The following is a 17,580-nucleotide window of genomic DNA, read 5'->3' on the forward strand; positions in this document are numbered from 1 at the left end:
ACAGTGACTTTAGTGCTAAAATAAAATGCCAAAAATTCCTGGGGATAGCCATTTTTAAATAAGTGTTCAATGATTGACTTTTTAAAAACCTAGTACTAGCTTATAAGAACCCACTTGTTGGGATGAGCACTGGGGGTTATGTGTAAGTGATGAACGATGGGAATCTACCCCAAAAGCCAAGAGCACACTTTACACACTGCTTATAGCCAATTTGACAATAAATTATATTAAAAAAGAAAAATGAAAAATAAAAAAGAAATATAATCCTATAATATTAAAAAAATATTTTTGTGTTTTGTATTTTATCTCAGCAAAAGCAATTGAAATACTCAGCTGACAGAGACTTAAGAAAATCTTGGTTTTGTTCCTTTTACATTTAGCATTTTAATTTCTTATATTCATTCTTTTATTTCAAGTTTATTTATTTGGACAGAGAGAGAGAGAAAGACTCAAGAGGGGCAGAGAGAGGAAAGAGAGAGAATCCCAAGCAGAACCTGATGCAGGGCTCAAACTCACAAACTGAGACTGTGACCTGAGCCAAAATCAAGACACTTAACAGACTGAGCCACCCAGACAGGCTTATTCATTCTTAAATAAGGAATGATCTACCTATTTGAACGTTTGCCAGTATATAGTGAAATTTCAATACATTATCCACCTACTTCCTTTATTTTATTTTCACTCTCCCTCAATAACTGTGGGGAGGAAACCTAGTCAAAAAATAATCTGAAGCATTATCTCCCACCCATTACCATTAGAATATATATATATATATATATATATATATATATATATATAATAACAAGTGTTGTCTAGGATGTGGATAAATTAAAACCATTGTGCGCTGGTGCACTGTTGATGGAGATATAAAGTGTGGTGACTGCTATGAAAAACAGTATGGTTGTTTCTTAAAAAAAAAAAAAAACAACCAACATAGAATTACCATATGATCCAGCAATCCAGCAATTCCATCTCTGGGTAATACTCAAACGAATTGAAAACAGTCTCAAAACTATATTTGTACACTAAGTTCATAGCAGCATTATTCACAGTAGCCAAAAGGTAGAAGCAGCTCCAGTACCCATCAATGAATGAATAGACAAACAAAATGTGTGAATGCATACAATGGGATAGTATTAGCCTTACAGAGGAGGGAAATTCTTTTTTTTTAAGTTTATTTATTTACTTTGGGAGAGAGTGTGCAAACACGAGCAGGGGTGGGGCAGAGAGAGAGAGAGGGGGGGGGAGAGATAGAATCCCAAGCAGGCTCCACACTGTCAGTGCAGAGCCCAATGTGGTGATCTAACTGACGAACTGTGAGATGATGACCTGAGCCCAAATCAAGAATCAGGTGCTCAAACGACTGAACCACTCAGGTGGCTCAAAAAGGAAGGCTATTGTAACACATGCTACAATATAGATGAACCTTGAGGACACTGCACTTAGTGAAATAAGCCAAACACAAAAAGACAAATAATGTGTGATTCTGCTTATATGGAGTAACCAGAACAGTCAAATTTATGGAGACAGAAAGTAGAATGGTGGTTGCCAGGGGCTGGAAAGAAGGAGGAATGAAACTTCCAAAAAGGAAGTTCCAATTTTGCAAGATGACAAGAGTTCTGGGATGGATGGTAGTAAAGGTTGCACAACGATATGAATGTATCTAATGCCAGTAAACTGTACATCTAAAAATGGTTAGAATGTAAATTTTATTTGTATGTATATACCAAAATTTTTTTAAAAATAAGAAAATCAGAAAAAAAGATAATTCTGAAGCAGCCAAAAATTGGCAACAACTTAAATGTCTACTAATTTGTGAATAGATACACACATGGAGATTATCTTCCTTTCCCATGTAAGTATCACATTTCTTGTGAAATTTCTATTGCCTGTGACAGAATGGAAAGAAAGAGTAAATATCTAAGAGTGTTTGAAACTCATGCCTCACATGCTTAGATTGAACTTGCCTCAAGTAAAATGAACTGGCATAAACAGGTAAGGGCATTTCAATTTATATGATTTTATGTTTCATTATATTACATTACTTTTTCTCCAGAACCATGATCGAGACTGAGTTCCATCATTAAGATCTTTCTTTAGTTTCCCTTTGCATCGTGCACTCAACCTGAGAGTATGAAGACTGAGAAGCATAAGATCGGATTATGAGTCTAAAGTGCCTTTATCATGGAGACCACATCGCTTCTTAAATCTCCCATTGTATCTAACCAGTTGTCTTTATCTAAAAAAAAATACATCATGGTTGTACTTGAGGCAAGCTCAATCTAAACATGTGGAGGCATGAGATTCAGACACTCTTAGAGATTCCCCTATTCTTTTCATTCTATCACAGGCAGTAGGAATTTCACAAGAAATGTGATATTTACATGGGAAAGAAAGATAAAAAAAAGTAGGATTATAAAGTAAGGTTATATCTTCTAGATGAATTAGGATATCACAGAAACAACTTTTGAGGAAATGCTGCCTTTTAAAATTATACAACTTTTCCATAGGAGATTACCATGAACAAAAATTTTAGCTGGAATGTATGAGTTATTAGAAACAGTATTTGATTATATGTCTTTGACAGGTAGGTGCTTGTCAAATTTGTTTTATCTTGATATGACAAGTAAGAGAAAGCATTTCTGTCATCTGGCATAAGTGTTTTGTATTTCAAGTCAAATATATTGTTATTTTCCAGGGAATCTATACCTTGATGACTTGCACATCCAGGAAATACATCATGGAAACAAGAGTATCAAATTGAGTTTAGGTGCTCTCGCTTTGGCAGCACATAAACTAAATTGGCTTTATGCAACTATTTTAAACTATGAATATATACACACCTTGAGAAGTGTACATAGATGGAATTTTTATGCATATGTACATATCAATATATTTAATAATGGAAGAAAAGGAAGCTTGCAAATGGGCTATAATGAGACAAGAAAACACAAGGATATATATATATAGATATAGATATAGATATAGATATATAGATATAGATATATATCATCCACACACTAAAATTAGAATTGAAGTTGTATAAGAATAAAATATAAACTTGCAACTGTATAGTTTTCAGTTTCTGAATTCTTAAAAACTGAGTAGGTAGAAGAATGATACATATTAAGAGACTTTCTAACTTCTAAAAATCATTCTGATATTTATTAATCTTTAATGATTTTATTATGCATTATAGAAATGGGAAATAAGTTGGTTTGTGTACAATCAGACTTAAGTTTTGTTTTGTTTTTTTGGTTTTTTTTGTTTTTGTTTTTGTTTGTTTTTGTTTGTTTTTGTTTTTGTTTTTGTTTTTGCTTCTTCCTCACACAAGCAAAACCTTGATGTCTATATTAAGATTAAGAAAAACAAGGTCACCACATGTTGGACCATTCCACTGAGTCAAGCCCAGGATACAATGGAACACTTGTAAGAAACCATATGAATTGTCCCTGTTAGCATTCAGGCAATAATGTAGATATTAGACTTTAAACCAATTTATTTATGTGAAATGAAACCTGGAGCAAAATGTTTGCTTTCCATATACCCACATACCTTCTCTAAAATAGTACATTTTTTAGTAGTTCAAGATCACCAGGAATACTGTACTAAAAATGGTAAGGAAAGTGTCATTGTTTTCCCACAGACGGTTGTTTAGAATTTGGTAAGTGCCTTTGTTAGAATTATATCATTGTAAATACATTGATTTGTTTGAATTATAGAGCTTAGATTTAAAAAATAGCAAACTCAGTTTTACAATATATATCAACATGATAATAAGTTTTGTTTGGTGTCTTTTTTCAATGAACTTAATTCACTGTACTTGACTGGAATATTTAACTTGAACAATTTAATCTTCATGGTTAACCAGTTCTTAAAAGTTTGTATATCATTAAAATAAACACTTGATTAACCATGCCATATATAGTCTATGCCATTTATGCAAATACTTAATCCTGTTCTTTATCTGATTTACCTATGCATAATTATCACTAGAAATTTGTGCAACATGTGTAAATCTACACTGTGCAAAAACAACCTCAACTAACTCTAATGTGGTGACGGGACTGTAAAAATACTGGAATAGTGCACAGTTCATTGGTGAATTGATTAAAAAGTTGCATTCTGCCACAAGTCCGCCAAAGAATGGATGTGAGGATTCCTCCTATTCTTTCATTGTCTCCATCATTTGTCAGTTGCTCTGTTTGCCAGACAAGATTCTTTTAAATAGATAATTTACTGCATAAAAGCCAAACACTTGCTACCTTTCATCTGTTTCATGTTTCTCCTATTCCCCTATCATTCCCCTCTTCCTTCTCCTCCTTGCCTGCTCTTTCTCTTAAAGTATCTTAGGAAAGTGTGTAGTCTATATGATCTATAGATCTATAGTCTATGTGATCTTAAAGCAAAAGTTAAGGCTTTTACCACAAGACTTCTTTGATTACTCCGAAACCACACCAGTATGCGTCAGTTGATTGAAAGACTAAGATTTTGCCTTGCTCTCTAACCTGTCCATCATTTTTTGGTTGTTCCATTTGGAGGACAGGGCTAAATCTCACAGCACACCATTTCCAGAATTCATGAGTGTCCATCCCAGTCAGTATGTCTAGGAGTTTCTACCTCTAGCATGAATGGTGGAGAAGGAAAAGAGCTTGTGGTTATACAAACATGGGTTCTTCGTATTGCGCGGACAGGTGATTTACGATGGAAAGATTAAGATGTTCTTTAATTTTATTGCTTATTTTTATTATTTTATTCCGTGTTTTCTGTCTTAATTATTGTCAGGGCCTGATACACTGTGTATGAAGTCTATTTTCTTTCATTGCACACACTGAATTTCTTCTAACCATCTATCCAGTCCTCCTACTTTATGATGGTAGTTTTACTTACTCTTTGCTTCACTTTCCAATATTGCCACATAAGTAATTTTTTAAAAACTTTAAATCTGCCCCACTTACTTCCACTAATTCTCTAATTTGCAAAGTGGTCATTACATCCTGCCTATTTCAACTACCATTTGGCATTTGGGATTTTCATCAAAATCTATCATTTTGTTCCGTATTTGTAAGTTTACTCTTTCTTCCTAATTCTAATTATTATCATGCTTTGATAACAATCCCATCCTGACTTGAAAATAATCTTGAATTCTGAAGAAGACAACCTTTACCATACAGTCCTAGGTTGGAACCAAAGACTTTTTCACTGATTTTTCATTAGTTTTAGCTTGGTCAGCATATTATTGATTTACTTCAGACACACCCTGAAAAGTTCATGATCAATGAGGTTGATGTTCATAAAATGTGTTTATACATAAATTCAGTGATTGCTCAAGAGACTTGACTTCTTAAAATAATTAGTAACAATTCTTTAGTAATTTCATAATTCACTTAATTTTTGGTAATGATATTTAGGTAATAATTTACTACCAAATGTAATGTATTTATGTTCTTTTTTTCTATTGGCCAGGACTTCTGTAGTGTTTTACTTGATTAGGTTAGGGACACATTTGCAACCCAAGGAAATCAGTCTGATAGAGAAGATTCAACAATGTCACCCTCTTTCTAATGAGGGGATTTTAAGATTCATGGAATGTTCATATTAGTAAATATGTTCAAAAGCCACTTTTTCTTAAAAATGTTTTTAAAAAATATTCTGGGATATTTTCTATGTGTGAAAACCATATTCCATCTCTCTTACAAGGTCTATTAAGAGTTTTAAAAAGTAACACTCCTTTGTATTCACAAGTTCTTACCATGAAAATATTGATGTATAAATTTTTGAGGAAATAGAGAAAAATTTGTATGAAGGAGCTTCTTAAAATAACATATATATTTATTTACATTCTAGAAAACAACATTTGTAATGAGTCATGTGTAAATCTGGAAAAAAAATACAATGGAGAAAAAAGGCCATAAAATATTTCCAGGATGTTATTCAGTAAGATCATTTGTCCTCATTCCTCATTAAAAATGTGTACTGTTTGCGATGCCTGGGTATCTCGGTTGGTTGAGCAGCTGGCTTTTGGTTTTGGCTCAGGTCATGATCTCACAGTTTGTGGGTTCGAGTCCCACCTTGGGCTCCACACTGAACAACTGATGCCTGCTTGGAATTCTCTCTCTCCCCCTCTCTGCCCCTCCCTGCTCGTGCTCTCTCTCTCTCTCCCTCCCTCTCTCTCTCTCAAAATAAATAAATAAACTTAAAAAAAATGGTTACTATTCACAACACCATCATGTTTAACTTTAAAAGTTACTATTGAGCCCATATAAGAAAATGAAAACTTTGTGTCAACTTAAATTTGTTTTTGTTTTATTTTTAAGAAAGTATTGCTTAGGAAAGAATTGTAAATATTAGCCTTAATCCTAAACTGATACAAGTGTATATTTACTAGATTCAAGGTTATTTTCCCTGAAATATCGGGACTTTAAAGCAGATTACCATCTGCTCATTGTTTCTAAAATTTTATTCTATTTTTATTTTTTTTTCTTTCAGTTAATGTTATTAATTCAATATTTTCTTCAAGCTCTAAAATATGCCATATACCAACAATAGTTTAATCTCGTGAATATTATGGTGAGCAGAAAACCTGTGGTTTTCACCTTCAATGTCATACAGATTAATAGACAACCACACAATCAAGTCCAAATACTATACAGCTTAAAGGAGCTGCTGCTATCTCCTAAGTCGGATAGGATATACCTTCTCTAAATGTGATGATGTTATTGTCCTGAAAGATGCACCCCATGATCATTTAAATATGATAAATGATGATATCTGAAATCAGAGGTTGATACTTCAAGAGAGTATGGGTAAGTGAGAATGTGGGGGTAATAATAGGAAATTTCCTGGAGAGATGTGGTTTGACAATGAGGACCCCTATAAGGAACCTCCAATATAGTGGAGATTTTAGAGAAATTATGTGAACAATAAATGTTTATTATACACACACTAGTCTCTAGTTTTGGAATTTGCCAGATGTAACAGCAAAAGGGAGGCAGAGGGAAGTGAGTAGAAGATTGGACCACAGAAAGATTGTGACCTAAAGAGGTGATTTACTTTATCTTCATCCATTCTGCAAATCTAGTGTAGACACAGCTCAAGATAAAGAAAAAAAAATGGTTAGAGTTTGCTCAGAACAATGTTAATAAATTGACTCTATTGCTTGTCCCGATTTCTTAACCCCTCTACGGTTACTCTTCCTTCTCCACTCTACTTGTCTTCAGACACTCTTGGGTCTAACTCCAAGATAAGAATCAAAATGAAACATGAATCGTAAGATTGATTGATTGATTGATTGATTTTACTTTTTTTATCTTTATGTATGAAAGAGAGACAGGGTGTGAGCAGGGGAGGAGCAGAGAGAGAGGGAGACACGGAATCTGAAGCAGGCTCCAGGCTCTGAATGTCAGCACAGAACTCAAGGCAGGACTTGAACTCACAAACTGAGATCATGACCTGAGCCCAAGTTGGCGCTTAACTGACTGAGCCACCCAGGTGCCCCAGTTGAAAGCACTTCTAATTGATAGGTATTCCACCCTGGTGCCCCCCATAGAATTTGTTTAAAAAAAAGAGAAATGTGGGGCGCCTGGATGGCTCCTCAGTTAAGTGTCTGACTTCGGCTCAGGTCATGATCTCTGGGTTCATGAGTTCGAGACATGCTCAGGCTCTGTTCTAACAACTCAGAGACTGGAGCCTGCTTCAGATTCTGTGTCTCCCTCTCTCTCTGCCCTTCCTCCACACGCACTCTGTCTCCTTCTCTCTCAAAAATAAACATCAGAAAAAAAAATTTTTAAAGAGAGAAATGTAAACACACTGCTATGAAATATTATGCACCATAAGAGGCATTACTAAGGGAAACACAAAATGGTGTTGGATAGAACATCCACCATGATTATAATAGAATTACAGACTTGATGTTTCCTTTAAAAGAAAAAAAAAAGTAAAGAAAACTCAACAGAAAAAATATATAGCATAACAATGAAAAAAGCAGATATTTTCCAGAAATAAGACAAAAATAGAACTAAAAGAAATAAAAGCTAAATGAAAAATAAACAGACAAAAACAGTAAGAATAATTTTAAAATGCTAACATAATGGATAAATCTTAGTATATCATAGTAAATAAAATTGAAAACTAAATAATGGCAGGGGCTTCTGGGTGGCTCAGTCAGTTAATCATCCAACTTCAGCTCAGGTCATGAACTTGTGGTTTGTGAGTTCTGAGCTGTTAGCACTGAGTCTGGAGCCTGCTTTGGATTCTGTCTCCCTCTCTCTCTCTGCCCTTCCCCGCTAATGCTCTGTGTGTCTCCCTCTCAAAACTAAATGAACATTGAAAAAATGAGGACATAAAGTTGAGAGAAAGTGATTGTTATGTAATACAGGCAAAGGAAATCCCCTTAAACATATAAAATTCCAAAAGAAAAATACAGTTCAAATAGAACGGAAAGCATGTTGAAAGATAAACGATGCATTCCCTGAAAAAGAAACCTGATCTTGAAAATTCAAAGGGCACAGCTTATCTAAGAAAAATAAATGAATGCCATAATCTAACAAAGGTTTGTTTGTAATTTATGCTATATGTCCATTGAGCCATATGAGATTGATTGCCATTTTACAGGTCAAAATGTTCAAATATAAATAGTTACATGTGGCTCAAACTATGGATTAACAGGGGCTCTGAACCATAAAGCATTATCCTCACCAGCTGGAACGTCGTGGCCCCTTGTCACAGTAGCATATGAAAATCCACGCTTTTGATGATTTCAGCAAGTTTAGTTTACCATCTCCTCTCATATCTCATTTTCAGCAATTTAGTTAGGAAGTATGGTCATTTGTGTTCCCAGAAGATAGGGAGAACCAAACATTGGTACGTATTTGTAATGTGGGTACAGACACGATCAAGTGTAATAAAAGGGGAAAAATTAAATTATCTTCATAGTTCTACATAGCAACACAAGCCAGATGATGGTTGAGTGATCACAGAAAGTTCTGGCAAAACTAAAATACAATTCTAATACTTTTCTACACAGTCCACTTGAGTTTGAAAGTGTGCAAATATGTTTAAGTATACTCTAAATTAAGGGATATAGAGCGTAAGTAGGACATTCATGAGAAGCCATACAAAAAAAAAAAACAAAAAAACAAAAAACAAGGCAAACAGACCCATCAATATAGTAAAAATGAGAATAATTTAAAAAGCAATAAGCTGTGATTTAAAAGGTAAATCTATTCACATATGAACAAAGCCTAAACATCTGTAGCCATTATGCATACAGTGGAAAATTACATTTTTTTAAAGAAATTAATTTTGTAGAGACACCTGGGTGGCTCAGTCTGTTAAGTGTCTGACTCTTGATTTCAGGTCAGGTCAGGATATCACGGTTTGTGAGTGCAAGGCCTGTATCAGGCTCTGTGCTGACAGTGCAGAACCTGTTTGAGATTCTCTTTCTCTCTCCCTCTCTCTCTGCCCCTTCCTGCTCCTGCTCTCTCTCTCTCTCTCTCTCTCAAAATAAACAAACTTAAAAAAAAGAAATTAATTTTGTAAAAGTAATATAACCAAAATAAATCATTGATAGGAAGAAGGTGAACTGAAAATAAAGTGTGGTGATGCCATCATATTTTATTTTTAAATCAGTACGTATTGTTTGATAGAATATTACTATTTAAAAAAATTAATGACCAAGACCAATACATTTTTATTTTGACTTTTATTACTTTTTAAAGTTTATTTTATTTATTTTGAGAAAGAGAGAGCGAGTGCGTGCACATGAGTGGGGGAGGGACAGAGAGAGAGGGAAGGAATCCCAAGCGGACTCCATGCTGACGTTGGGCTCATGACCTGAGCCAAAATCAAGAGTGGGATGCTCAGCCAAATGGGCCACGAGATGCCTCTAAACCTTTACATTTTTTAACTGCAGAGGACTCTTAAAATTAACATCTTCTTTGTGTAAGGATTATGGCTTTGTTTTATTTCACCACTCTTTCAATATCAATTTACTTACATCTTGGTCAAATTAAGATTCAATTCAATATTTTTATTTTAAAAATAACACATAACATACAGCAGGTTCTGATTTAATCAATCTTTAAATTCACACATTAAGCAAATATTTACTTTATGCTCACAAAGTGCCACTCTGTTCCTACAGATAAAACTGCAATAAGAGAAGCTAATCCCCTATCCCCATTGAGTTCGCATTCTAAAAGGAACACATTCAGTAAAATTATCCAAATAATCATGCAATATAATTTTCAGTAAGTATAAGTGTTATGAGGAGAAATAAAGTAGGGTAAGAGATAGGACACAGAGCTGCCTTTTAAGGATGGTCTGGTAATTCCTCTTCATAGTCCTGTTTTAGCAGAGATCTAGTAAAATATAGAAGTATTCCAGGCAAAAACCTTGGGAAAGAATATTCTTAGGGGAGAAAAGAGCAAGTGTCAAGAGAAGAAATGACCTCAGATCCTTCTAGGAAGTTCAGCATGACTGGAACAGAGGGGGCCAAAGGGGAATTGCTTGAAGATTCTCTCAAAAAGGCAGCTCAGGGACCAGTAGGACCATAGAGGCCATGCCAAGAAATTGCATTTCATTATCAATGTGACAGGAAGCTCTCTTATGGTTTTGAGTGAGGGGATAAGAGGGTCTGGTTTTTATGTTTAATGGATAATTATCATGACTGTGGTGAAAGATGAAAGAAAGAGGTGTTGAAGGGAGACCAGAAGCCTATGGAAATGGTCAAGGAGAAGCACCAGTAGGAACTTATCGTTATTGGTGGCACCGATGGCAAAGTGTTCAAAATCAGGAAATATATGGTTTCAGTTACTGAAATATATACATTTTGGGGTTGGTGGAAAATGAATGTCATTTAAAGTCACAGGACTACATGAGCTCTTCTGGGAGCAAAAGTGGGAAGAGCTTTTCACTTCATCCATCCATCCATCCATCCATCCATCCATCTGTCCATCTATTATTGATCTGTTTATACACTCACAAATACATCTAGAAAAATAATCTGTGATGTCATTAGATTTTGAGTAACTTTTTTGTTTTGTTTTGTTTTGTTTTTTGTCTTACTTAATGACAAAGATATGCATGTGTGATTTTTACAAAAACAGTGACCTCAGTGATTGATGACAAGAGTGAGAAACAAGGAAGCATAATGGTCATTAAAAAGACGATGAATTAGTATCTCCTGGAATAATGAGGTTTTTTCATGTAAACACCTTTAGTAACAGAAACCAAGATTTAAGTATCATCTCCGAAAACGAGAGGGCTGAATGCCCACACATGTCACTTTCTGGACATCTGTGTTTAGAGTTTGCCATTCAGCTTCTATAGAAAGAACTAGAAGAAAAAGGTAATAGCAACAAACAACATATGGTAGAAATTAAAGGGATAAATAATCTAGAGAAAATGTAATTGTTAACAGTTACATTTTAATCTTTTAGGAGTGATGCCAAGTAGCAGATTAAGAGCTCTTTCAAAATTTCTAGGATAAACTTTTGTTTGTTTTTCAAGCAACACATTGCTAATTAAAAATCCAAATACACTGTGCTGCATATTTAAAAGGCAAATGTTGACATGTAACTTTGTCAGATTTTGACAGATCTAGGTTGAGAAATTTTGAATTTCTGATAAAGTGAAATAAATTTGCAATACCACACGTTAATTAGACTGGAGTTTGAGTCACAGCTTTGTAAATACCTAAATGAGGAAACAAATCGGATGATGTTAAAGAATTATGTAACACCACCACCCTGAAATGTGTCAGGGGGATCTTTGACACTGAAATGACAAAATGTACCAAGCCAACAGTTTGAAAAGAATGAAGTAGTGTTATACCAGGGATTGTTACAGTATTACAGAAATAGCCAGTGTTCGGTCTCTCTCATGCTTTCATTCATCAAAAAATAAAATCCCCCAGCGACTTCACACGACCCACCTATCATTATCTTTCTCTGCTGCTGTTCTTTGTCTGCTTTGTTGATTTCAGGGCTAGTGATCAGAAGTAGAAAGAGGCTGCAGATTCCCGGATCTTTAACTTAAACATTGCTGTGGCAACGTCTGAATTTCACCAATAGCCCTCTCTAGGGATTGGTGATCTTCCAAACTCCAGGAGGTCAGTTCCCTGATTGCTAGCTCTCCCCGTTATACCAGGATTTGTTTTATTCTACACAATTTTTTTAAAAAATTTCCTGTTAATATATGTAGCTACAATTCAATATGTTTTGTCAATCTATGAAATTCTATTTTTGTATTTGTACAAACTAAAACTATTTTGATCTCTCCAGAAAATCTGGAATTTGTCTTTTTTTTTTTTAATTTTTTTTCAACGTTTATTTATTTTTGGGACAGAGAGAGACAGAGCATGAACGGGGGAGGGGCAGAGAGAGAGGGAGACACAGAATCGGAAACAGGCTCCAGGCTCTGAGCCATCAGCCCAGAGCCTGATGCGGGGCTCGAACTCATGGACCGCGAGATCGTGACCTGGCTGAAGTCGGACGCTTAACCGACTGCGCCACCCAGGCGCCCCTGGAATTTGTCATTTTTAAACTAATTTTCCTTTTTGTTAAACTATAAAATTTATAATATTTATTTTTACTGTAAATATATTTTTCTACCATATTTGATAACTGGCCGTTGCCCTTAAAAACCTCAAAAACAAGGGGGTGCCTGAGTGGCTCAGTCGGTAAAGCAACTGACTTCGGCTCAGGTCATGATCTCGCAGTTTGTGAATTCGAACCCTGCATCGGGCTCTGTGCTGACAGCTCAGAGCCTGGAGCCTGCTTCGGATTCTGTGTCTCCCTCTCTCTCTGCCTCTCCCTGACTCATGCCTCTCTCTCCCTGTCAAAAAAATGAATAAATATTAAAAGAAAAAAATAAAAAAAAACCTAGAAAACAAGATGGATATACTAAATCAAAAGCAAGCATAAAGATAGAAATGATGAAGAACGGAAATCAATATAATAGAACAAATAACTCTAAAATTACAATAAATAAAAAAAAAAGTGGTGTTGGTTACAATGTAGACACACACAGCACAATGGAATAGAACACAGAGTTTGGAAACAGACACACAAATCTAGTCAACTGAGCTTTAATTAAGATCCAAGCCAATTGAGAAAAGTACAAGTAACGATTTTAACAAGCTGTGCTAGAATTGTCGAGTGTAAACACACAAATATAAGAACATTCACCTATATCTTGCAAATTATACAAAAGTTGAATGGATCATAACCCCAAATATAAAATGTAACTATACAACTTCTAAGAGTAAGCGGGGAAAATGTCTGTCACCTTTGATATGTGACAGACATTCTTAAAGAAATGAAAAGGCAGACCACAAACTCAGAGAAATTATTTGCAAACTTCACTTATGACAACAAATCCAGAATAAAGAACTCTCAAACTCAACACTCATAAGAAATCAAAAACAAATTTCAGCAAAATATCTTAACAGACACATCACCAAAGAATGGCAAATAAGCAGGCAAAAATATGCTCAACAGCAGTAGCCATTAAAAAATTGCAAATTAAAACAAGATACTACTATGTACCTATTCTGACAATACCAGCTGCATGTGTAGTTTCTGAGTTCCCAGACTTTCATAGATTCTGGGCGGGGGCGGGGAAGAAAAATGGTAGAGTCACTTATTAGCATTTTTATAAAGTTAAATATACACTTATCTTATGACCCAGAAATCTCATGCCTACCTATTTACTAAAGAAAAATGAAGACTTATGTTCACCCAAAAACCTGTATGTGAATATATATAGAAAACTTTATATATAAATGCTAACAAGTGGGAACAACACATACGTCCTTTAGTAAATTCAATATAAGGAATATTATGCAGCAATAAAAAGGAATAAACGACCGAGTGATGTGACAACGTGGATGGCTCTTAAATGTATGTTGCTAAGTGAAAGGAGCCAGATCCTGAAAGCTCCATCTTGTATGATGCCATTTATATGATATTCTGCAAAAAGGTAAACGTTAGGGATGGAAAACAATGTTTTCTAGGATACTGAGTAGAAGGCTGTTTTAACTATAAAGGGACAGCATGGGAAAATTTTTGGACTGATTGAACTGTTCTATATCAAGACTCTTATGGTGGATAGAAGACTTTGTGCATTATTAAAACCCATAGAATAATATACTGCATAGTACAAATTTTATAGTATATAAATTAAAAAACTTCTCAGCTTAGAATATAGAGGAAATCAGAATGTCATTAATTCATAAAACAGTTTAAGTCAGTGTGTAACCAATTGTGGCCATCCCTGAAACGTATTCCTTCTCTCCTTTTCCTTACTTTTCTCCAGAAGATGCTTGGCCCTGGGACAGATATTTGTGTCTACAGGATCATATTTTACAGATAGCGATTGTATAAGAGGAAAGGAGAATGGCCAGATCTAAGGATATGGCAAAAACAATTGCACTACTGTATGTAATATATGAAATGTTTGTAATGCTGAAAATTATAATGCCTTGACATATTTTCTTAATTTCATTAGTTTTAGCAATGAAAATACAAATACACTGGATGTTCTCAACAAACCTAGTCATTTTCATTAGTGGAATGAAATGAAGTATGTTTTTCATGACATAGGTTTTTAAAAATAATTCTACTAGTTCTTTGCAGATGGCTTTCTTTTTTTAAAGAAATCTTATTTATTTATTTTGAGAAAGACAGAGACAGCATGAGTGGGGGAGGGACAGAGAGAGAGAGAGAGACTGAGAATCTCAAGCAGGCTCCACACTGTCAGCAGAGTCTGATGCAGGGCTCAAACCCACAAAGCCGCAAGATCATGACCTGAGTGAATCCGAGAGTAGGACGCTTAACTGACTGAGCCACTCATGTGCCCCACAAATGGCTTTATTTCTTAATACTTAAATTAACTCATCTTAACTCCTTATTAAGATATTCTGGAAGTGAGGGAAATTAAAAATAGAGTTAATTCACTCACTTTCAGCAACAGCAAGAACAAGATAATGATTTTTTTTTCCAATGGGGTATATTGGTTCTTACAAAAATGTTTAGAAGATCAGGCATCAATTTTGTGCCTTTCTGCATCCATGGCAATTGTGTAGGTAGGCTCTGATTATAACAGGTCAAGTTCCCAGATTATGTCACTCTTCTGAGAAAATCTTTTAGTGGTTTTGCATTACTTCTGGAACTAGGTCTAAATTCATTTTTCACGGGACACCATTGGTCATCAAGCCAAGTGATTCTAGATATCATCATATCTACAAGAAAATAGATAGGATTTCACTTTTCTCTCTTTTTTTTCTTTTATCTACTCTCTTCCTCAATATTTTGTATGAAACTATTAATGAAAGTACAGCTTACTCTCATTGTAAGGGATTTGTGTCTCCATAGAAGGGATATTAGCCCTTTAAACTCAAGGGGGCATCAAAAAGATAGTTAAATATTCCAGTTAAGTGTCCTAGTTAAAGTTGCTACTGCTGAAAATTACAAAAGTAACTGTTCAATAAACAGTGAGGGAGAAAATATCATTTAATTAGAACTGCTAAATTGACCACAGTATGCCAACAGAAACAGAGATTTTCATTTCTGAAACTGGGCTAACTATGGTCATATCATTATATATATTCAAGTGAATCTTTTTTTTTTATATGAAATTTATTTTCAAGTTGGTTTCCATACAACATCCAGTGCTCCTTCCAACAGGTGGCCTCCTCAATGCCCATCACCCACCCTCCCCTCCCTCCCACTCCCCATCAACCCTCCGTTTATTCTCAGTTCTTAAGAGTCTCTTATCGTTTGCCTCTCTCCCTCTCTAACTTTTTTTTTCCTTCCCCTCCCCATGGTCTTCTGTTAAGTTTCTCGGGATCCATGAAAACATATGGTATTTGTCTTTCTCTGTATGACTTATTTCACTTAGCATAACACTCTTCAGTTCCTTCCACGTTGCTACAAAAGGCCATATTTCATTCTTTCTCATTGCCATGTAGTATTGCATTGTGTATATAAACCAAAATTTCTTTACCCTTTCATCAGTTGATGGACATTTAGGCTTTTACCAGAATTTGGCTATTGTTGAAAGTTCTGCTATAAACGTTGGGGTACAAGTGCCCCTATGCATCAGCACTCCTGTATCCCTTGGGTAAATTCCTAGCAGTGCAAGTGAATCTTTAAGTTCCAATTTAGTATACATTCCATTCCATTCTGACATAAACCAAGATGCATTGCCTAAAGAGAATACATGATCGGCCCCATAGAAAGTTGAATAACCTGTGTTATACTTTTTCCTAAATTTACGTTTTATTTTTATTTATTTGCTGTTGTTGTCCAAGGTTTATTGAAGATAGTCCAGCACCATAAAAAGATTCAAACGGCCCCACATGGTGTTTTGAAATCCATCCCACCTGTAGGCTGGGTAACCTACGGTTTGGACAGACTGCCCAAGTTCAAAAGTTTCAACATTTCCTTAGTGTCTGGATCTACTTCAGCCATCTCCTGATCTAAGGCTGAGAACTCAGGTACATAATGATTCATCCTTTCTCTCTCCTCCCCCTGCAGCTTGATGGAGGTAACTCTCCCCCTGCAGCTTGATAGAGGTAACTCTCAGCAGGCCTCTCTGAATCTGCTTCATCAGATGTGTGACATAGCCTGCTGTCTTATTGCGTGGCTTCTCGCTGGGAATAATGGTGGTCCTCTTGCCTGTGCGTTTGTTGGTGTGGAAGTCATTGCCCAGGTGAATGCAGTGTTTCTTAATGATGACCCAGCCTGCCTTCCTCATGGTTTTGGTGCGCAGGTGGCCCATGTCGGTGGGTATAGTCTCTGTTGGGGTTTTAAATAAATACAGGTTTAATAAGAATGATGATTTTTTAAATGTACATTGTAACATTTCCCTAACATTGCAAACTAAATGCAAATGCATTTTCATCTTTGAATCTTTGCAAGATATTAGCAGATACTGGAACAAAGATTGTCATCTCTATTACAAAGAGTAATGGCTAATATTTATTATTATTGTTTTTATGATTATTATTATTACTGTAGAGAGAGAGAGTGAGAGCAGGGGAGGGGGATGGAGACACACACACACACACACACACACACACACAGAGGGAGAGAAAATCCCAAGCAAACTCCTTGCCCAGCATGGAGCCCCATCTGGGTTTTATCCTAAGACCCTGGGATCACAACCTGAGCCAAAATCAAGAGTCAGATGCTCAACCAATGGAGCCTAGCAACAAATATTGCTAATATTTGTTGACAGCAGTATAGGAGGTACTGTGTCTAATACTTTAAACATATTATCTCATTTAATTCTCACTTAATTCTCAAACCACCCTATAAGAAAATGACTATTGTTTTATCATTTATTCTTTTAATATTTATTTTTTAGACAGTGATAGAGACAGAGTGCAAGTGTGTGGGGAGGGAGTGCAGAGAGAGAAGGAGACATAGAATCTGAAGCAGGCTCCAGTCTCTGAGCTGCAGCACAGACCCCAATGCGGGGCTCAAACTCGCAAACCATGAGATCATGACCAGAGCTGAAGTCGGACACTCAACTGACTGAGCCACTCAGGTGCCCCAGTACTGATGCTTAAAG

The 17,580-nt window shown here is 35.5% G+C and overlaps 1 protein-coding gene across 1 annotated transcript in view; it reads right to left on the reverse strand.

Moving 5' to 3' along the window:
• The window catches only part of LOC125148133 (40S ribosomal protein S17-like), a 28,403-nt gene extending 11,618 nt beyond the window's left edge, over positions 1-16,785 (reverse strand). The window contains exons 1-4 of the mRNA XM_047825904.1: positions 16,592-16,785; positions 16,339-16,557; positions 7,677-7,683; positions 3,819-3,822 (exon numbers count right to left, since the gene is read on the reverse strand). Of these exons, the coding sequence (XP_047681860.1) occupies positions 16,404-16,557; positions 16,592-16,785 (348 nt within the window). The 3' untranslated portion in view covers positions 3,819-3,822; positions 7,677-7,683; positions 16,339-16,403. The remainder of the gene's footprint in view (positions 1-3,818; positions 3,823-7,676; positions 7,684-16,338; positions 16,558-16,591) is intronic.
• Between the last annotated feature and the right edge of the window lie 795 nt (positions 16,786-17,580).

Source organism: Prionailurus viverrinus, chromosome D2 (genome assembly GCF_022837055.1).
Source record: "Prionailurus viverrinus isolate Anna chromosome D2, UM_Priviv_1.0, whole genome shotgun sequence".
In the NCBI taxonomy this organism is placed as follows: domain Eukaryota; kingdom Metazoa; phylum Chordata; class Mammalia; order Carnivora; family Felidae; genus Prionailurus; species Prionailurus viverrinus.